We start from the raw sequence: 22,765 nt of genomic DNA, 5'->3' as shown, positions 1-22,765 counted from the left end.
ACAACCACCCAAAAAAAACTTCCCCATATTAACCAAATATTGAATTTTCCATGGTGGTATTCTAAGGCCACTGTTCTCTTGTAGTAAACCCGCATACAAAATACTATTTTGGCATTTGACATTTCTAAATCACCTCCATCTCTAATAAGGATTCATTTAATATTAATCCTGTATTCCTATTGGTTAAAATGACGTCACGTGATATACAAAATATAGTCGTATCAGGTTAGTAGAAATCGTATCAGGTTTGGAGTTATCGTTCTTTGCCCCTAACGCCATTAGTAACAAGATGGCTGTCAAGTACGTAACACTTCGCGACGACGGCACTCGAAGAGATGGAGATAAAATGTTTGAATGATAGCGCTGATGACCTCTTTCAGAGCAAACCGAAATCGGCAACACTTATTTAGGATTATTTAACAGAAATGGACCATGACAACGCATTCGAGTCGAACATTGTTTTAAGTCGTTTTGGTTTCCATACTCAGTACATATTTATGCATTTTGCAGTTGCTACTTCATTGAAATGGTCTTCGATGGGATAAATTCGTTACACAGTTTGTTAGTGACCTAATACGGAAAAACATTGGGTCTAAAATAAGCATGTATGTATAGGCTCGGCTTCGCCTCGCCCGATACAAGTTTATTTTAGACCCAATATTCTTTTCCGTATTAGGTCACTAACAAACTGTGTAACTAATAATATCACCCCTATCGGTCAAACATACCCGATTTCAGTTTGATACACTGATGTACATTCTGTATATACAATGTAGTAATCTGTATATTGAAATAACTGAAGTATCTTTCTGACCTTGAATCTATGCTTGACTTTAAACATAAAAAATACTATTTCTTTTAATTTTGTAAGTCATTTATTGATATGAGACAACTTGACTGTACAACCTTATCCTGAGGAATGCTCATTAATCTCTTGCCAGGTGATACATCTACAATAAAGCGACATGTTCACATTCACATCGGCATAGATAAGGCGATAGACTTCTGTTTGTTATCCCTGATACAAAAATAATCCAAAGTGGTAAGATATTTTGTAACCCCATAAATTTAAATGCCAGTAAACTATTATACTCCCGGTAGATAGGAGGGACTTTTGTTAACTTAAGATGATTCTTTAGTGAAGAATAGCTACCGTTCTAAAGGCATGTTCATAAACCGTAACCCTAAACTAACTATTATAGCTAATGGGTTGTCGTAAGGTGTGTAAATTTTTATCGACGTCTAGTTTTCTAAGGTCCATCTCAGCCAGTCAGTCATTGTCTGTTGGACTTTTAAAGCGTGTTTCTAATCCATTAATACACCCATAGTGTACCCACCGCACTTAATCGATCGGCCCGCCACCTTCCGAGAACGTGAGATCGAACATAAAAATGTCTCCTTCAAAATACGTATTTAGTTTCATGTTAGTCTATGCTTATTAAAATTATTCAACACAAAATTTGCTGAATGGGTATTGCCTGTATCTAGGATTTTTGTGTTAATAAACATTTAAAACATCATAATCTTAACACAATAGCAACTTAATAACAAACTAATATTGAAATAACCATTATGAGATAACATTAAGATAAGCATAGGTCCTAGTGCATACAAATACCACAACGAAATGTAGAATGGTGTTCCCCTTTGGATATTAAACCCTAAGTATATTAGATTGATATAGTATTTGGAAGTGACGATTCACATTCTGATCGAATCGGTACGCACTTTTTAATTTACAATTATGGTCACAATTCTGGGCAGGCTGCAATAACCATCCAAATTATCATTGAATCTGTACACTCTCTTTTATGATGCTTTCAACTTTCTGTCTCTTTGTTTTTGCAGGCAGCAAGAAACATCCCTTAAGTCCCTACACATACAATAGGGAACCTGAATATATACAGCAAATACGTGATGAAGTGGATCGAAGTCATAAAGAAAAGATTGCAGAAGGTCATAGATCACCGAATTGGGCAATAGAAACCAGTAGAGAGTCGAACCATAGTGGGGAGTCGCCACTGTTTGTCCATGGGCTACTCAGTTCCAGCAAGGTAGGTTATTGGGATGGATAATGTCTTAAAGATCATGCACGGTATGACATGGAAGACTCTGTCAGACTAAAGAGAAATGACAGATGATTCTTAAATCCTTTATAAACACTGATCTTCTTTCAAATTGTGGTTCAGGATATATAAATATATGTAAAAACAAAAACAAAAACAAAAAACATTCTAGAGTATATAAAGATATGTAAAAATGTAAAAAAAAAAATTAAAAAAAAAAAATACATTCTAGAGTGATATCCTTAAATCGTGGTTTATGTTAAGCTCAAAATATAATGAGAAAATCATTCCGGAAAACATTTTTATAGCTTCCATTTCGTAAAACAATGATATGAAGGTAAATAGGAATTTCGAAGATAATCTTTTATAAACACTATTATCAGAAAGGTGATTATAAACAACACTGTAATGAATGTAGAAGAAAGTTTATTTTACACATATCAAGAATTTATTCAGATTTACCAAATAAACACAAATTTCATACATTACCAAGGTCTTTTTTAAGCTACCAAAAAGTTTTTTTTTCAAATAATTTACAGAGAAAAGAACTTCTTTATCAATATATGCCTACCAATTTATAACTATTTCGTAGAGATAGAAACGGATCAGAACTGAACAAATCAGATACAACACCATCTGGTCCAAGAAAATGGAACACAATTTTTGACAATATAGATTGCGAAGCGGTATAAAATACATAAAAATACATTTTTGCATCTTTTTGATTACTATATTATACGATTTTCGTCCTTTTTTTCTTTCTTTCAAACTCTATCGCTTTTTGCTTTTTTTCTAATCCTGACTTCCTTTCCTTACTATTCAGTGTAATATAGTTAATCTCTTTCATTTCCAAATGTTAAATTAGTGTTATTGTCTCTTTCATTCCATCTCTTGAGTATAAAATTCCGAATTTGCATATTACAGAGTTATCTGCACTTGCGGGTAGGTATTGGTTGTGACGTCATGTGTTTAAGAGTGTAACGTCATACGTTTCGGAGAAAACGACGTTATTTGCGCTCACAAAATAATGACGTAACATTCAATACCTACCCGCAAGGGAGCTAACTCTGTAATATGCAAAGATGGAATACATGTAGGTGAGTGTATATGACGCAAAGCTTGTAAACAGTAAAGAAAGTGTGTGAAGTGTGGAATGATTAGATCAGAATGCATCAGGTGTGACTCTATTAATATGACACATCTGTTATATCTTTTGTATGCATATGTGCAATATAGGAGTGATTCCAGTATGTGTGTATGTGTCTGAGAGTCAATTGAGTACATTTGTATGTTGTATTGAATGAAGATCCTGTATAAAAAGATAATTAAAAAATGTTGAACATGTACTTTTAATGCTTAAAAGGTCATTTTAAGTCTTTTGATTAATTTATTTTTATATCGGATTGTGTACAATGTGAAACAATGTTTTATATAGTCAATAATCATTTAATTGTATTATTGACGTCTGACAATAATGCAAGGAGATCGCGATTAGTGTAATGCAGTATTGAAAAGATAGATAATTCCATCGCTAATATTGAAATAAATCAATAAAAGATCTACAGTATTAGCTTAACAATTTTGCTCTATCATTGAACTTTGTTCTGTTTGAATTACGGTACAACTGTCCATGCCGATTTTAAGGTGGAGTGTACTATGGCACCCACCAATGTCAATATATCTTTTCAAATTAAAGAGCAAATTAGAAATTCTATATACACGTATTCCTTGACATGATCTCAGTCAGTTTGGAGAACTTTTATCGGCATTATTGGCGTGGTAGATTAAATATACCGCAATACAACATTTAAGCATTGATGTCACTATTTTTTAACTTCATCGTAGCGTTCGTTACGTACGATCACTTACGATCTCTACACTCGATACTCCAGGAGTTTTGGATTATGTCATGCAAAGAGAGCTTTACAAAGAGCGACGCTTAGCTTAAAAGCTATACATGTAGCATTTTTTATGTATACCAAATTACTTTAAATTACCGCTAATTAAGTTTATACAAGTTTCATATCCCGAGAATTTCACATTATATACAGTATGCGGTATTGAAACATTGATCAGGATCTGTGACGGGTTTGACGCACGAGATGTACTCTTCTGATACAGTATCACTCACACCAGATTACGTAACTATAAATCTGTTCGTCGGGCAGATCCTGCCTACACGTGGGATTACAAATGGATTAACGAGTAAGCGTCCAATAATCAATCTACTGACTAGTAGGATTAAACGATTAGCATAATCAGCTGAAACATTCGTCAAAAGTGACTGTGGCTTTCAGATAACTGGATTAGACATTCAACAACTACCAATTCATTAAGTTATACTTTAACCATTACGAAGGCGATAAAAGACGTGTTTAAACGGATAAATAAGACGCCGGTACATTGTAATTGACGTGTCTTTACGGGTTCAATAGTGTTAGGCCCGGTCCCACTGAAGAGCGGATTAATTACGAATGAATTTAGTTTACAAATTTTGGCCGTTCGTTGTCATCCGCAACAAAATTGGCTAAAAATAACAAATTTTCAATTATAAATTACGGATATGTTAATAACGTTCTGCGAATTTATTATGAACAAATGCGGTTTTCACGAATAAAAACGAATACGATAACGGATGCTCTCCCGTGAGGGGTACATTCGGTAAGATTATCCAACAATGCGGATACGTAACAAACAATTACGAATAAATAACGCATATATTGAGGAAACAGATCGGAAGTATTGCGATTGTTACGGAAATATTACGAATCTATTAATAATGCATTGCGCAGATGTAGCGGAAAGAACGGTTGTATTGCGCATGTTGGGCATCTGAATTACGGTAGGAAAAGAAGCGCGCTCGGGCCTTTCGATATCGCTTTTCACAACAACACGACTGCAACAAAGATAAGCAAGCTGCAACTTTCATCCTACATCCTCCAAATACAAAGAACGTCCAGTCTGCTTCAAATTCAAATCAAAGCAAAAAACTTTTTCTTTTCTGTCTTTGAATTAATTTCATGATTTGAACAATTTGATTGATATGTTGTTGGATACCATTGTTATGTTGCCTTGGTATTATTGCCGAGGACCCATTATTACACCTGTACTTCTCGACGGACTGGAAATAATAGATAAATATGTGGATTTTTGCCATATTTATACAGTAGTTTTGGTTTACGCAACACGTTTGTTATACATTCGCAAATTATTCTCAAATCAAATGCAAAACAGACGCAATACAAACGCTGAACTCAATATACATTCGTTACAAATTATTTTGATTCGTGATGTCAACGTGATAGGTACGCTATATATTCGTTTTTACACACTGTCCTAGTTCGCTATAAAGCCGCAAAACCCTGTCAGTTGCGGATATCAACGAATAACAGCGGATATACAGCGCATATAATAAGCATGTATTGAGTATATATTGCGAGCGAATAGCGTATCTAATGCGAATGATTTCCGCAATCAAAATTTTGTGCAGTTCAAAAATCCTGGGAACGGAAAAACACGCCATTGCGGATAATTACGGACGTGTGCGGATGTTGGGCGACAGATACAAGTACGATTTACGAATGTTGCGTATGTTCAGCGAATATCAGCCAATTTTGTGCGCCATGCATTCGCAAATCTTCCTAAACGCCAGTGGGACCGGGCCTTAGCTGTATGCTCAGGTTCAATAGAAGAGTGCGATTGTATTTTATATAAATCGTATTTATGTCACGTTGAATCGATAATGGCTAAAATAGCTGATTATACAAAACGAATTTATAAATCTTGAAGCATGTATACCTATTCTGTCATGCGTATTACTTTCTTTTTCGCAATAAATCTAACAATTTATTACATTTTTTGTCTAGCATGGCCAATATGGGCAACATCTAAAGGAGCCTCGCACCCGATCTCTCGTTAGAGGGCGCTCTGCTCCACCAAAGAGGAGTGAAACTCTTTACTACCGGCCAAACACTACGCACCAGTACCTCTCAGCAACAGAACTCCACCAAACTCAAACTCAGTCTTCCGATGCTACAAATATTAAATATGGCCGACCAACTCGAACAACGTATGTTTTTATCCCAAAGTTCCCATCAAATATGAGATATGTTGCTAGTAATTCAGCCTTAACTTTTGATACTTCTAATAAATCTACACTGAGAGTAGTGATTAATGCATGTCATTGTGAAATGTGTCCACGTTTCAAAGCCTATTTTCCCCGAACTGTTACAACGTTAGAATAAGATTTTACCACCAGAACCGCGATGGGTTTTTTTATCTACATGTATTATACCTAGAATAATCTCCATTGTAAGAAGAAATATATTTTCAGTACCTACCAAATTTTAAAACATAACATGAAACAAGTACCAAAACCTTGAAAAGAAAAGATAAAAGAAAGAAGTTTTAAGACAAAATCATTACATGAAACTAATGCCAAATGCATTGAAATGGATTGCTCTACACGTGTTCTATTTTACCTTTGTGTAGGTTATTACGAGCGAGACAAAGAAGTAATTCTGCACCTGTTAATGCGTACACACAACGACGAGAAAGTGCCAAAAGTAAGAACTTTAAAATAATCTCTTTGTTTACGTAGCTATTGTGTTTCTCTGACATTCAACATTCGATTGCATTACTACATTGTAGTAGGACATTTCCCTCGTTATTTATCTTAGAAAGTGAGACGGTCAATCTTGATTAAAATACTACGATTTACCGAATATCAAACCATTTAGAATAGTAATTAGTTCAAAATGTTAGCGTGTACAAGTTTATTTAAACGTTTTCTGTCTCTTTCTTGTTATTGTAGATAATAATCAAAATGTAAACTAATTCTTATATTTGTTACATGACTTTAGAATATGTCCATTTGAAATCATTCCTTTACTTATAACAAGGTTTGTTACATTTGTATATGACTCTATATAAACGTAAACATGATATCGACTGTGTGTTGTAGAGATGGAGAGTACACAGTATTCTACTATTAACACTACCCCTAGAGAGTAAGTATTCAGATATTCTTTTTGTTACTGTCTGTGTGATGTGAAACGATGTTACAATGTATTCATACTACAACATGATCAGCGATATTGAAAATATAAGATAATATTCTTGGAAAATTATATTAATGTCATGATTTCTCGTAAAAACTTAAGTTAAGCTTTGATTACAATTTTGACATGTTACATGTGGAGATGTTGATTTACGACGATGCGTTTTGTCTCAAGTAATCGATGTCAGGTTATCATCTGAACTTACACGTTGAACTTAAAGCATCATGATAGACTTTCTACTGTCAATTGATGCAATGTCGTTAGTCAAGATTTCTGATTCTCTGGACTCTGTTTATAATTGTAGTCATATCCTTTTCATTTCATTCATGTCATTTATCCAGTCATGGGATTAACAGACACACAAAAATGCTAATTGAACGTATAGCTCTTTATACTGGTACACAATATGCATTTGATAAAATGTGTTTTATTGAAACAGATTTTACTGATGGTAAGCCTTAATAAAATGTTTGTTATTCCACAGAGGGTATACATGTGCTACTTCACAAATGCATGGTCATTGGACGTGAATGTCGATATCATGGCCAGCAGTGTAGAAATATATAGCATGAGCATGTGTGTTTATGTGACGTCCTTATTGAATATTCACTTCCAAGGTGTATTGCTTGCATTATCGAATAATGTATCTTGCATTACATATGCTTAAAAATGCTCCACCGCTGACAAATAGTATTTTTTCTATCAAAAACAGGAGCAGACGATTCTGTATTTTTCTTCTGTAACAAAAATTACTTACTTTACACCATTGCCACCGTTAAAAAAATTAAGCTTTTCATTTCACTTAAAGATAGAAATAACGAAAATAATTAATTTCATCCCGAAAAAATATGCGACACCAAAAGCGAAATATATTATATTAAAATACTTTTTTTGTGTTAATAAGACATATATGTACAGGATAAAACACCAATTATTGTCCAAATGATGGGTATCGTTTATGCTCTGTCGGCGGTGGAACATCTATAAGGGTACGTGTGTATTTTTTCATTTGTTTTATATGGTACCAATATGTTACAATTATTAAATGTAAGGTGAGTACAATAAAAAACAAAAAATCACAAATCATTCCCATGGCAAGTCCAGACCATCAAATTGTTGTAAGCCTTACCTATTGCCCTATGCTTATCATTATTTTAGACGGGAATCCTCAATATGTTTACCTAATTAGGCGATCATTTGAGACCGGTCATCACTACACGAATGTTTCCTACGCTGTAATGATGTCAGGCTATGATAAACATGCATGTTAATCCTACACTAGCCTACAACTTGTGTGTCACGAGCCCGGTGTGTCAATATTTAATCAGAATTTCTTTATTTGGATAGATAATATTATATGTATATCATCGTATATATTATGTTATCATTGAGGTATACTTATTTTAATTCACTTGTAGCTATTTGTATCATCAGACATGACAGGAATTGTTTAGCGCGCATTTTGTTTCCATTATATTTTCTAGAAATAGCTCATTTTAAGAAAAATTCCATATCAAATGGTCGTCATAGTATTATACATATATAGCATTTAGATGATCGATGGCTGTATCGACCAAAGAAAAAATACCTACCGCGACAGATGACAGATGACGTAGTCCAAGGTTGATACATATTTTCTTTGGTCGATATAACTATTTATTGACTGAAATCCAAATATTATAATTACTTTATTATCTTTTCTGGATTTTTAATAATCTTGAAATCAAAGTGTATTTAAAGCATCACATTTTAAAATCTACGTCATGAGTTTTAATCGGATTTTTTCAAAATGTTTCTTTGAAATACAAAATATGAAATCATTATCAAATTGAGCATTAGAGGTGTTGATTTTGTTCAGACGTCGTCACCATACAAAACAACACAATGTTACACGTAAACATTCATTTAACAGTAATACACAAAGCTATTGAATCCAAATCAAGGGAGATAACTCCAGTATGATTATATTACTGTTTCCAGCGGTGATGATTATTCCTCTGACGAGGATAATGATTACATGACATTTATGTATCTCATAGCCGACAGGTGAGCTCCAGGATTTTATCATATATATAATCATGTAGTTTTTTTATGTCCAATTATAATCAACCACCTAGTCGGGGATTATCTCCGATATGAAACCCTCTTTCGATGTTTTGTTTCTATTAAGATGGTTTAGGAATTTTCTTCGACAAAAGCTTCAAAATGTCTGGCTATTTAATTAGGAATAATGAATTATAATAAAGAGCGAGGAATATGGTTTCCTTTGTTTCATGTTGATATGGTAGTCGACGCCTTTCTATTGTGGTAACTGGTTTTTTAGATATGGTAAGGGTGATTTTGGTTTTAGTATCAATTACGTGTATTTTCAGTCTACTGATGGTATGGGCCTTTATTGCTTAATTCATATATAAGAATGGTGTCATGGGCTTTATTTATTTGAAACTTCAAACTGTTAGGTTAAAGCAGATAGTATGATAACATTACGTATTGTTTATATAAAATATCTGTTGTAATTTCAAATGTCGAAGTGATTATTTTGTCTGTGACATCAACCATTATTACGGCAGAGCCGGATATTTTCGCGGATAGAACATTTCGCAATTTTGCCTTAAAATGAGAAAAAATAACAAATATTTCGAGATCTGATTAAATATAATTATACTTTTTATTTTGCAGATAACTTTTTCACGACCATAATAATGCCCTCTGAAACCGCAAAAATATCATGCCCACGAAAATGACCATCTATATTGGATTAAATACAGGATAAGGCCGTTATACACGTTCAATCGTTATGATAACCGCTGTAATTGACCAATCAGTGAGCCACAAATCAATATTCTGTGAACCAACTTATTTTCATGTATTATACGTCGCAAAAATACATCCCATCGAAAATGTTTATAGATCAACTGAACTATTTAGGTCTAAATCGACTTGAACAAAATGCAGAAGGTAATGAAAAATTACGTATTAGCACAAATAAGTTGTTTAACAGTATATAGCTCTGATCTTTATCGAGTTCTTATATAGCTTTATTATATGCAACATTTCCTTAATAGGTATATGCCTGTACGCAAGAAGGAAGACTCTACGCATGCGTTTCTTACCGGTGCCCGCTATAACAGGTAACCTTAATAAAATTGATATATTGTATATTGATGATATTTTAATATCTATAATCTGTCAATATATCTCAACGTCCAAATTACCATACACTGTAAGATACTCCTTTTTGTCAGTGATTGCTTCACTAATATGTGGATCAAACTACAGATGCAAGTGTACTTGTTACATATACTAGTGTACTTGTTATACATACTAGTGTACTTGTTATATATACTAGTGTACTTGTTATATATACTAGTGTACTTGTTATATATACTAGTGTACTTGTTAAATAATATATATACTAGTGTACTTGTTATACATACTAGTGTACTTGTTATATATACTAGTGTACTTGTTATATATACTAGTGTACTTGTTATACTTGTATATATACTAGTGTACTTGTTATATATACTAGTGTACTTGTTATATATACTAGTGTACTTGTTATATATACTAGTGTACTTGTTATATATACTAGTGTACTTGTTATATAATTTACTAGTGTACTTGTTATATATATAATACTAGTGTACTTGTTATATATACTAGTGTACTTGTTATATATACTAGTGTACTTGTTATATATACTAGTGTACTTGTTATATATACTAGTGTACTTGTTATATATACTAGTGTACTTGTTATATATACTAGTGTACTTGTTATATATACTAGTGTACTTGTTATTATATATACTTGTTATATATACTAGTGTACTTGTTATATATCTGTGTACTTGTTATATATATATACTACTGTATAATATATAGTGTACTTTATAATACTAGTGTACTTGTTATACTAGTGTACTTTATATATACTAGTTTACTTGTTATATAATATATACTAGTGTACTTGTTATATATACTAATGTACTTGTTATATATACTAGTGTATTTGTTATACATACAAGTGTACTTGTTATATATACTAGTGTACATGTTATACATACTAGTGTACTTGTTATATATACTAGTGTTTTGTTACATATACTGTGTACTTGTTACATATACTTGTGTACTTGTTATATATACTAGTGTAATTGTTACATATACTAGTGTACTTGTTATATATACTAGTGTACTTGTTACATATACTAGTGTACGTGTTATACATACTAGTGTACTTGTTATATATACTAGTGTACATGTTATACATACTAGTGTACTTGTTATACATACTAGTGTACTGTTATATATACTAGTGTACTTGTTATATATACTAGTATACTTGTTAAATATACTAGTGTACTTGTTATATATACTAGTGTACTTGTTACATATACTAGTGTACTTGTTATATATATAGAGAATACACGGTTAGTATCTTACAATACAAGGTTTATTTTGGTGCGAGACTTAGGAAAGCCGAGATGACGAGGCTTTGCCGAGTCATCTCGGCTTTCCGTGTCGAGCACCAAAATAAAACTTGTATTGTAAGATACTAACCGTGTATTCTGTTTATCCTGCAACCATTATGGCTTTCAAAACGAAAGCAAATTGACAGTTCCTTACTTTGTTTCGCTCGAAGCGAGACGCTTCTTTGATGCGGAGGTAAAGATTCATTCCCTTAACCGAATGAGAGTGTACTCCTTTTTACTGCCGTGGGAAATAAATAAGCGCATTCACAAACAGTAACCGTAATTCTATTCAGGGTGATATATCACTGAAAGGAAATGAAAATACTCAAATAACAACCAATACCCATTAAAGAATTACTTAACAATACATACCTTTGTCATGAGCCAAGAAAAAGACGACACCGCCATACGAGATTTTCGATATCGTAAAAATGACGTCATTTCGATGAATGTGACGTCACGTTTTAGCGGGACTGAATGACGTTTCATTCACCGGAAGGTTCAAGTTCTGGGTCAAGTTAGAAAAAGTTCCGTCAGATATGGAACAAATTCACGTGATCGTATTGACGGATAAAGCATATATCGTATTGACGGATAAAGCACAAGTTTATCCGGCAGTAGTTATCGGTCAGTATGTGGGACAGTTGCAGGATAAACTAGTGTACTTGTTACATATACTAGTGTACTTGTTACATATACTTGTGTACTTGTTATATATACTAGTGTAATTGTTACATATACTAGTGTACTTGTTATATATACTAGTGTACTTGTTATATATACTAGTGTACTTGTTATATATACTAGTGTACTGTTATATATACTAGTGTACTGTTAAATATACTAGTGTACTGTTATATATACTAGTGTACTGTTATATATACTAGTGTACTTGTTATATATACTAGTGTACTTGTTAAATATACTAGTGTACTTGTTATATATACTAGTGTACTTGTTACATATACTAGTGTACTTGTTATATATACTAGTGTACTTGTTACATATACTAGTGTACTTGTTACATATACTAGTGTACTTGTTATACATACTAGTGTACTTGTTATACATACTAGTGTAATTGTTATATATACTTGTGTATTTGTTATATATACTAGTGTAATTGTTATATATACTTGTGTACTTGTTATATATACTAGTGTAATTGTTATACATACTTGTGTACTTGTTATATATACTTGTGTACTTGTTATACATACTAATGTACTTGTTATACGTAATAGTTTACTTGTTATACATACTAGTGTACTTGTTATACATACTAGTGTACGTGTTACATACATATATTTCAATTTTGCTTGGCACGAGCATTTTCATCGGTATAAAAATTTACTTTATCAGCCCTTGAAGGAAAAAATGGCGCCACCGTTTGTGACGTTGCATCTGATTGCCTGAGATGACGGCGTAATGATTTCATAGACAAAAGAGTCCCAAAATGAATTTTGAGTATTGAAGGGATTATCTTTCGTAAATTGAATAACAACGATTAATTTGAATAATTTTGTTATGTTATGAAGATATGATACACAAATCTGTGTGTACTCTCATCATAAACCGCTTCGCGATTTATTTAGAGTACACTCAAATTTTTGTGTTATATCTCCATAACATAAAAAATCTATTCAATACGTTTAACACTATTTATAATGTTAGTATTACATGTATCAATGATAGTATATTTAACATGTTACGTACACTGTACATCACATGTTTGTATACTTTTCAAAGCTTACCTTAAGATACTTTTATATAATTGCCTTAACAAAAAGATCTAACTGAAGTTACTATATATATCTTATGTTGATGTTTAGAGCTCACCTTTTAGACGCTAAAGGCCTGTCTGTATATGGTGTTTACATGCCGCGGAAGAATCCGCTAGCCTGCTTTATGACGGGACCTGCCTCATCCCGCCTGAAAGGACGAGCAGAGGAGGTTCCGGCACCCCCAGGTTCGTCATCATCCACAAACTCATTTCATGTTGAATAACATTATCTCATTATTGAAATTATCTTTCATTTAAGTTTTTGTTTTTATGTGAATATCTGGCATCTTTTGTTCCGTTTAGAATGGTATTCTTAATGTAACAAAGGATGTAAATCTTTCGTTTAAAATATAGCTGCACAAAATGGAAATGCCAAATAAGATGATATTTTAGACTTTAGATAGATAAAAGAATGTGTTAAAAATCGAACATAATCTCACAATTCGCATAGTGCTAATCATATGGTCATTAGGAAATAATTATGTCTGAGAAAGAAGCGAAGCTGTCGTATTACCTGTGTTCTTGTTCCTTCCATGGCATATTGATAAGCACGTGTTTACATGTAAAGTCATTTCCCACCAACAGATACTCCACGATCCGAAGTGTCAGACACACACGACCAAACCAGGAAACCAGAATACCACACAAGGCCCTCAACAGCACCCGGCAAAAGGTTACTATCAGGCAAAATGGCGACGCCTCGAGATCGCCCCAAAAGCGCGTGGGGCGACGCTGCCACTTCATGTGATATCATACAGAATGAAAGTGAGAACTTAGCCAATGACGAGGCGGCTTTCAAACAACTACTCTTAGATGATTTAATACTTACCCCTAACGGTTTGAATGTTCAAGGTGACTACGGTTGGTTTTGGTAATGGTAGATTTAGAATTCCAATTATCTACAATATTATACGCACGCTTTTCCTGCTATATGCATACGGCTTATATCGCTTTTTTTACCTTTAGCTATTATATACCGCATCTATAATTAGACATTGCTGTTCCTGAGAATTTTCTTTGGCTATTTCTTATTCCAACTGGCATTTATTTCACTTTTTAATATGTATATATGATATATCTGAAAGTACACTACATGAATAATATGAAAAGGGATCGAACAACAGGCTACGCCTATACAGGTTCTCTCCCACTATATGAATGCGAAGCTCTAGCCATACGCGTACTCCGCTTATATATAGAATACTATCATAGCGTATTTAATGTTAAATATGTAATCATTGATTGTTATACCCTTTTAACCATTATATAACTCTGAACTATTAAGACCGAACATAGATGGATTCCAATGAAAAAAATGCGACTAGAAACAGAGTTATTTCCGCTGATGGAAGAGTGGCTCTTTAATACGATTTCCCGTAAAAATCGTAAAGACAGTATCGTGAGCACTTTGATAAAATGTAAAATTGCTTGTGGTTTTGTTTCATCATACTGTATTGTCATACGTTTCCTAGATAGAGGCTGATCACCAGAAACTACGGCTTTGTAATGATTGTTTGTAATTCCGCATGGTGTCGATCAATACAACATAAATATGTAATCTACACAGGATTCAGTTGTCCACAGTTTTACATTTTGAAATCATTGTGTTATTAATATCTTGATAAATTTTGAATTATTTAATTAACTTATATACGATAACATCAAGCAATCAACAAATGGCATTAATCTCGATTACAAAACGATCAAAATATACTTTTGAATATCAAAACTATAACTTCACTGATTATTATTCAGGCATATTTCAAAATGTGTACACTTTTTACAAACATGTATTTCCGAACCAAAGTATTAAGCTATGGACGACTGTATCCGTTTATTTCTATTATCTAACAGTATCTAAACTTTGTCTTTGTAACCATAAACAAATATCAAAACTATCATGATTTTTAAAAAAAAAATCAAATACAAAATGTCTTCCCATCGTTCTGCATGTAAATGGCACACGTGCCCAAACCCCTAAGTAAGCATGCTTTTTGATTGTCAGTTTGGCTCTGCATGAAAATTATGTCCACACTGTGTCCACATATACATAGCATTGGATTGAACAAAATCATTGTAAGTTTCCAATGTTTGTTTTTCAAAGCGTCATTACACAATGATTTCATGATACAAGTTCAAGTTCAAACATTTTATTAAAGCCTCACCATCAATTAAAATCATTACATGATACAAGTGCTCATGTAACGTTCTCTGTACATCACACTGGGTGTTATAAAGTTGGTTCAACCGATATATATGTTGGTTTGCTTGACTAACGCAATGTAGCATGCATGCTTACATTTATTCACATATGCTTACATTCATAGTATAATTTATCTCTTAGTATCTATAGCGTTTACGTATATAATGTATGTTTACATATTATTTATGTATCTTTACATATCTTAATTACTTACATTTATTTTTATTTATTTCTATTAATTATTTACAATATTTGCTTTCAATTATCAATAACCATATTAGTAAATGATTAGAAAATTAGCTGCTTTATTTATTTATATTCTTAATTGTTTACTCATTATTAAATCAATGAGAATATGACTTATTGATAATGATAATAGCCTATTTAAATTCTAAAGTATATAACATAGAATCATGTAACGCAAATTATATTAGCAAAATAATATTTACTCTAATCTTAAACCAATGAAAAAAAAAAATGAAATAAAACATTTTGTAATTTGTCTGATTTTCTTTTATACACAGGCAGTCGAGTCTTGGTGTCTTTACGGTCCAGCAGACAATCTTTGAGGGTGTCAGAGTCAACGCTTCCGAGCGTGACAGGAATATCCGTCCCAAAAGTCATTTCTAAACGACTACGTGATCCCGTTGAAGAAACCTCCTTGGTGAATCAGCCTCCACCTACTCCCATTGGTGGATTATCTGTAGTTGAAAGTGAACGAGTACGGAAGGCTTCCTTATCCGTTAAAGACTCATCAATCGGAAGGATGGAAGATAGCACTGGGCCTGTGATAAAGAAACATATAAACGTAGAACTTATGGATCATTCTATAGACCAAGAAGACACAGATGTAAGTGGACATCAGGTTAATAATACTAATGAAAAAAGGCACCAAGATCCAGCAAATGGCGCTGTAGAGGCGGAGCAAAATAACACTGCAACAGTCAAAGATGACAGCGATGAGAGTGGTTTAAAAGTTTTTATGACAGAAAATAACAACGCAAATGAGATTGAAGACGTGATTGTTAATGATAACACAGGGAATACTGTGGTGGACAAAAGTCAAGAGGAATCTATCACGAGTTATAACGTAGAAAATGCTTCGCGTAACGATCATATACAAGTTAATGATAACAAATATGATCTCGGAGAGTGTGAAAAGAACACAGCGAATGACGAGGATAATGTAAAAAAGGACGATGTGATAATTAGCGATGATTAGGCTGATGAGAACACATTGGTATACCATCTACACATGATGGGTGTATACAATCTAATTTATATGTATTTACAAGATGGACTACCGACTGCAAGAGAAAATAATTTACATATCATAAAGCTATTTTTTTCGAGGTAAAAACTCGTGATATAGACTATACATTGGAGAAATAATACAAATGAATCAACATTGGCGACATGCTACCTTAATATTTATAATAAATGATCTCTCATTTTGCGGCTGGAGTGTTCACGGCTACATACACGCGATACTTTCATTCCCACGAAAATTACTAGCAATATGATATGTACGTTTTGGACGAGAAAATCAAAAGCAGTTTTTGATTTTTGTAAATTAGCTTACTTAAAGCCATTGCAAGTGGTATAGTTAATTGGAAGCGAGATTTAAAATATATATTCATGTATTTAGGGAAATTGGTTAACTTGATCATCCTTTAATGTACCTACTAACATAAATCTAATGAAATAGAAAATACCTTACAGATTCCTAGTTATCTATCATTCTTGTGCCAAAGTATATCTTTTTTGACTGAAGGGAGATAACTCCATTACGTTTGGCTTTAAATGCGATATACAAAAAAGATAGTTTAGAAATACGTATTGATACCTATTAGATTTGTGACCTAATAGGTCTAGTATTGTTTAGTGATGAACAGATAGGCTATATCATTTACTTTTTGTTTTCAATATTACAAACATGTTGGTGTAACATATGGTCATGATATCATGACTTGATTAATAGCATGCGAGAACTCATTGTAATAAATCTTATTTCAAGTTTTGGTTTTAATTTATGCTTCTCTGTATCCACATGCCCATTAAAAGACAACCACGTCAGAGGGACACAAAACAGGTAAACATAAAAATGTTATATTTAGTGATAAATGTATTTAGGTTGAAAAGGAAACAAATAAAATGTTATATTTAGTGATAAATGTATTTAGGTTGAAAAGGAAGCAAATAAAATGTTATATTTAGTGATTCATGTATTTAGGTTGAAAAGGAAACAAAAAAAATGTTATATTTAGTGATAAATGTATTTAGGTTGAATAGGAAACAAATAAAATGTTCTATTTAGTGATAAATGTATTTAGGTTGAATAGGAAACAAATAAAATGTTATATTTAGTGATAAATGTGTTTAGGTTGAAAAGGCAAACAAATGAAATGTTATATTTAGTGATAAATGTATTTAGGTTGAAAAGGCAAACAAATAAAATGTTATATTTAGTGATAAATGTGTTTAGGTTGAAAAGGCAAACAAATGGAATGTTATACTTAGTGATAAATGTATTTAGGTTGAAAAGGCAAACAAATAAAATGTTATATTTAGTGATTCATGTATTTAGGTTGAAAAGGAAACAAATAAAATGTTATATTTAGTGATTCATGTATTTAGGTTGAAAAGGAAACAAATAAAATGTTATATTGAGTGATAAATGTATTTAGGTTGAATAGGAAACAAATAAAATGTTATATTTAGTGATAAATGTATTTAGGTTGAATAGGAAACAAATAAAATGTTATATTTAGTGATAAATGTATTTAGGTTGAAAAGGCAAACAAATGAAATGTTATATTTAGTGATAAATGTATTTAGGTTGAAAAGGCAAACAAATGAAATGTTATATTTAGTGATAAATGTATTTAGGTTGAAAAGGAAACAAATAAAATGTTATATTTAGTGATTCATGTATTTAGGTTGAATAGGAAACAAATAAAATGTTATATTTAGTGATTCATGTATTTAGGTTGAATAGGAAACAAATAAAATGTTATATTTAGTGATAAATGTGTTTAGGTTGAAAAGGAAACAAAATTCTCGGTATAACAAAGCCTACCATAACACATCTTCAATTCTCCAGGGGTTACTATCACTGACCTTATATCCATACTTTTATTACTCTTAACAACAAAGTTAATACATTTAAAAATATTACAAGCGGGCAAATATTCGCGATTAAGTCACCTTAGCGTAAAAAGGTGTGTGTGTGTGTGTGTGTGTGTGTGTGTGTGTGTGTGTGTGTGTGTGTGAGGGTGTGTGTGTGAGGGTGTGTGTGTGAGGGTGTGTGTGTGTGTGTGTGTGTGTGTGTGTGTGTGTGTGTGTGTGTGTGTGTGTGTGTGTGTGTGTGTGTGTGTGTGTGTGTGTGTGTGTGTGTGTGTGTGTGTGTGTGTGTGTGTGTGTGTGTGTGTGTGTGTGTGGGTGTGTGTGTGTGTGTGTGTGTGTGTGTGTGTGTGTGCAAAGGAGCAAAGTCCTAAATTTAGTCCCCTTTTGCCGGGCAACACATGCAAAAGACAAAAAACCGTAGAAAAGAACGGGAAATGTTGGAATTAGGTATTAGCAATTGAAAAGCGAGTGATCCATCGATGTCAATCTAACGTTCGTTAATGCCTTTGGGATAGCGGTCTGTAGATAGGTAATCCAGAATTTCTCTCTCGATCGACGTTTGGTTTGTGTCCAGTAGGAAAAGTGATCAATTGCAATCACCTGCATGCCTTTCAAACTATGGCTGGGTAAGTTAAAATGTCTGGCAACTGGATAGTCAGGTTTGTTCTGTTTGATAGACCAGCGGTATTTGCTGATTCTAACGTTGAGTGGACCACCGGTTTCCCCAACGTATTGCATGGTGCATTTCCTACACGAGAGGAGGTAGATGACATTGCTGGATTTGCACGTCAGGTTCTGTCGGATGTTGTAGGCTCTGTTGTTGATAGCACATTCGAATGTGTCTGTGGTTGCTGTGTATGGACACATCATGCACCGTTTATTGTTGCATGTCTTGAATGAACCCGTTTGTGCAGCAGGAGCAAGAGGAGGAAGTTTGCTGCTCACTACAGTGTCTTTTACATTGTTTGGTCTGCGGTAGGCTAGTAGCGGTGGCTCTGGAAAATACGCCTGAGTTTGGTTGATGACTCGATGATTTTCCAGTGGTTCCTAAGGATAGAAGGGAGATGTGGTAAGTTAGGATGGAATGTTTCCCCACAGGGAACACGTTGAGTGGCAGTTCTGGTTTGGTATATGAGAAGATTGGCTCTATCTAGGGCGCGGACCTTGTCGATTTCTTGTTCGATCAGATGCGATTTGTATCCTCTAGAGAGAATGTGGCATTTCATCTCTTCGCACCGGAGTTCGAAGGTGGTATTGTTGGACATTATTCGACGGATTGGTAAAGCTTGTGAATAGGGAATGCTTTTGGTGGTAAGCTAGGGATGACAACTGGTGGGACAGAGGTATATATGAGAATCCGTAGGTTTGGAATACAAGTCCGTACTAATGGTCCCTTCAACTAAGGTGGATCTAGTGTCTAGAAACATATTGGTATCTGATGATATGTCGGCTGTGAATCTGATGGTATTGTGGAATGTGTTGGAATGTTCAATAAATTCATCGAGAGACTGTCGGTTGGAGATCCATTTGATTTCAATATCGTCAATGAATCTGAGCCAGCTGAAAGGTTTTATTGGGGCTGATGTTAAGATTGCAGATTCAAGGTGTCCCATGAATACATTGGCATAGGAAGGAGCCATCTTGGTGCCCATAGCTGTACCACTGATTTGCAAGTAGTTATCGTCATTAAACTTATAGTTGTTCAGGATGAGGACAAGTGTAAAGAGATCTACTAAACTCTGGGTCGACGAAAGCATAGACACACGTCTGTCCCATGCCGCACGACATACAGCAATGCCATCCGCGTGCGGGATGTTGGTATAGAGAGAGACAACATCCATCGTAACTAACAGAGTGTCATCTGGTAGGTTCTGGCATGGCGTTTTATTCAAGTAATCAGTAGTATCTTTTAGATAAGGTGGTAGATTTTCAACAATAGGGGGTAAATGGTAATCAATAAACTTAAATATCTTTTCGGTAGGGTGGCCTATAGAATTGATGATTGGCCTGCCCGAATTGTCAGGTTTGTGGATTTTGGGGAGGAGATATAATTTGCCTGCTTGAGCGTTCTCTGGTCGTAAAAAGCTCGCTCGTCAATATCTCCTCGGTCTAGGATCCTATCTAAGGTGTCATTTACCAGTTTGGTGTGTTCCTCTGTGGGGTCCCTATCCAGTTTCTGGTAGAATTGTGCGTTAGCAATCTGAAGGTTTGCTTCTGTAATGTAGTCTCTCCTGTTCATTATTACAACAGCCGCGCCTTTATCTGCTGGTCAATATATCTACACATACTGATTGCTCGTTGTGTCATACACGTGTAAGGTCATTTGTGTGTTGATACTGAAGCATATAAATAGAAACGACGTCAAGCATGTCGCATTTAGTTTGATCATCATTGCTTTATTACGCCAACATCTTAAAATTTGTTTGTTTTTCACGATAGAAATATGATATGGCATTATATTTTTAATCGACGGTAAATTGTGCTTTACCGATATCGTTTTGATATCTCAAAACCGACGCATTCATAGTATTATGATTCAAAATTTTCGACTTTCATTTTAAATTTTTATAATACCTTCTTTCTCCCCTTGTTTTCTAACCAAATATTTAAAGGTGTACGTCTATGCGATAAAAACAATAAACTATACATAGTCACAAGAAATGAAAGTTGGCTAAGAATGTAGCCCTGGAGAACTCCTAATTCAATACAGAATACTGTTACATTAAAATATACACTGTTCAAGAAATCTGTTTTTTTTTTTATAAAATTGAAATATGATTTGAAAAACTATTTCATCTGGATCCCAAAATGCATTGTTCTTATAATAATCCCTTTATAGCTCCTAATTAATTCTTAGACTTTACAATGTACAATATGACGGAAGGCAAGGCCTTAAAGATGCTCCACCGCTGACAAAAAGTATTCTTTCACTGTTAAAAATAGGACCAGATGGTTTAGTATTTTTCTTTAGTTACAAAAGTTACTTGAAGTTAAAAATATAAAAAATAATTAATTGCATCCAGAAAAAGATCCGTTGTACTATATCCTATATGAAATGAAATACTGATTGCGCATGCAAAAAAAAGGCAAAATAAATCATTGTATATTATTTTTTGTGTTAATTAGACTAACACCATTTATTGTTCAAGTGATGAATATCATTGATGCTCTGTCGGCGGTGGAGCATTTTAAAAGGGCGCAGTCAGATGTTTCAGTAACCATTAATTATTTACTGTTAAAAAGTTCAATTTATCGAAATAACGAAGCCGAATTTTCTATTTATTTTTTTCTCATATATGCACACTCTATCCTTGTCCGAAAACCCCCAATTGAGAAAGAAATCCACATAAGAAAAGGAGGAATTTTTTATTTCCGTAACAGATATTCCGTTTTTTGTAAGCTGATTATATTGGAAGGTGGTATATTACTTGAACGCTTGCAAATAAAGAGCAATAAACACCGAGCTTTTGCAGGATGAAGATTACGTTCGTCGGATTATAAAAGCGTTTGAACCGCTTGATTATATAATGAGCGACTTCAAAGCATTGCATTCACGCTGATAGGATTTTTTAAGTGGGTAGAAAAATGGCGGCCGCAAACTGAAGCTATCAAAGTGTAGGATAGAATTTTGAAGATTGAGTTTTTTCTTATATTTCATGTACATGTTAACTTAGAAGTGGTTAGCACTTCGTGCCTGCGGGCACGAAGGCTGCGCCCTTATAATTATATATATTAAAGCACTGGCTATCTTTAATTAATAATTTTGTACATAATATGAATTTAAGGCAAAGTCTCAGAAGAGCGCAGCTACATGTTAAAGATTATAACATTATAACTTTATATTGTCTACATTTTCCTACGAGATTAACAATAAAATATATTTCATTGACATGCACATAATATCAATAGTTAGAAAGAATTCAAAATAATCAAAATGTAATGGTTAGTATGAGCGCAGCTCTCTGCGCGGCCGAAGGCCGCGTAGAGCGAAGCGGGTTTTCCCCGAACACCAACTCTGGGTAGGGTGGGGTGTTTTCATAGGGATTAAGG

The 22,765-nt window shown here is 33.6% G+C and overlaps 2 protein-coding genes across 2 annotated transcripts; one reads left to right on the top strand and one right to left on the bottom strand.

Moving 5' to 3' along the window:
- Positions 1 to 1,814: 1,814 nt before the first annotated feature.
- LOC138307164 (uncharacterized) lies at positions 1,815 to 17,606 on the top strand. The gene is made up of 9 exons (XM_069247795.1): positions 1,815 to 2,054; positions 5,933 to 6,135; positions 6,558 to 6,631; positions 7,030 to 7,075; positions 9,107 to 9,172; positions 10,192 to 10,257; positions 13,436 to 13,572; positions 13,972 to 14,238; positions 16,114 to 17,606. Exons 1-9 carry the CDS (start codon positions 1,815 to 1,817, stop codon positions 16,809 to 16,811), a joined length of 1,797 nt encoding a protein of 598 aa, XP_069103896.1. The 3' UTR covers positions 16,812 to 17,606.
- Positions 17,607 to 20,031: 2,425 nt separating this feature from the next.
- LOC138307163 (uncharacterized) lies at positions 20,032 to 20,954 on the bottom strand. The gene is made up of 2 exons (XM_069247794.1): positions 20,772 to 20,954; positions 20,032 to 20,586 (listed from the first exon to the last, which is right to left on the bottom strand). The coding sequence occupies exons 1-2, from the start codon at positions 20,952 to 20,954 to the stop codon at positions 20,032 to 20,034; spliced, it is 738 nt and encodes a 245-aa protein (XP_069103895.1).
- Positions 20,955 to 22,765: the final 1,811 nt, after the last annotated feature.

Source organism: Argopecten irradians, chromosome 14 (genome assembly GCF_041381155.1).
Source record: "Argopecten irradians isolate NY chromosome 14, Ai_NY, whole genome shotgun sequence".
NCBI classification, from domain to species: Eukaryota; Metazoa; Mollusca; class Bivalvia; order Pectinida; family Pectinidae; genus Argopecten; species Argopecten irradians.
Note: the sequence above shows the minus strand (reverse complement) of the source record. Positions and strands in the feature narration are given on the sequence as shown.

Excerpts from the sequence above, each read along its gene's own strand:
- LOC138307163 (XM_069247794.1), bottom strand. The coding sequence starts at position 20,954 with ATGAACAGGAGAGACTACATTACAGAAGCAAACCTTCAGATTGCTAAC. Across the intron at positions 20,587-20,771 it reads ACCAGAGAACGCTCAAGCAG|AACCTACCAGATGACACTCT; the intron begins GCAAATTATATC and ends ACGCCATGCCAG.
- LOC138307164 (XM_069247795.1), top strand. The coding sequence starts at position 1,815 with ATGCTTTCAACTTTCTGTCTCTTTGTTTTTGCAGGCAGCAAGAAACAT. Across the intron at positions 6,136-6,557 it reads GGCCGACCAACTCGAACAAC|GTTATTACGAGCGAGACAAA; the intron begins GTATGTTTTTAT and ends ACCTTTGTGTAG. Across the intron at positions 13,573-13,971 it reads GGAGGTTCCGGCACCCCCAG|ATACTCCACGATCCGAAGTG; the intron begins GTTCGTCATCAT and ends TCCCACCAACAG.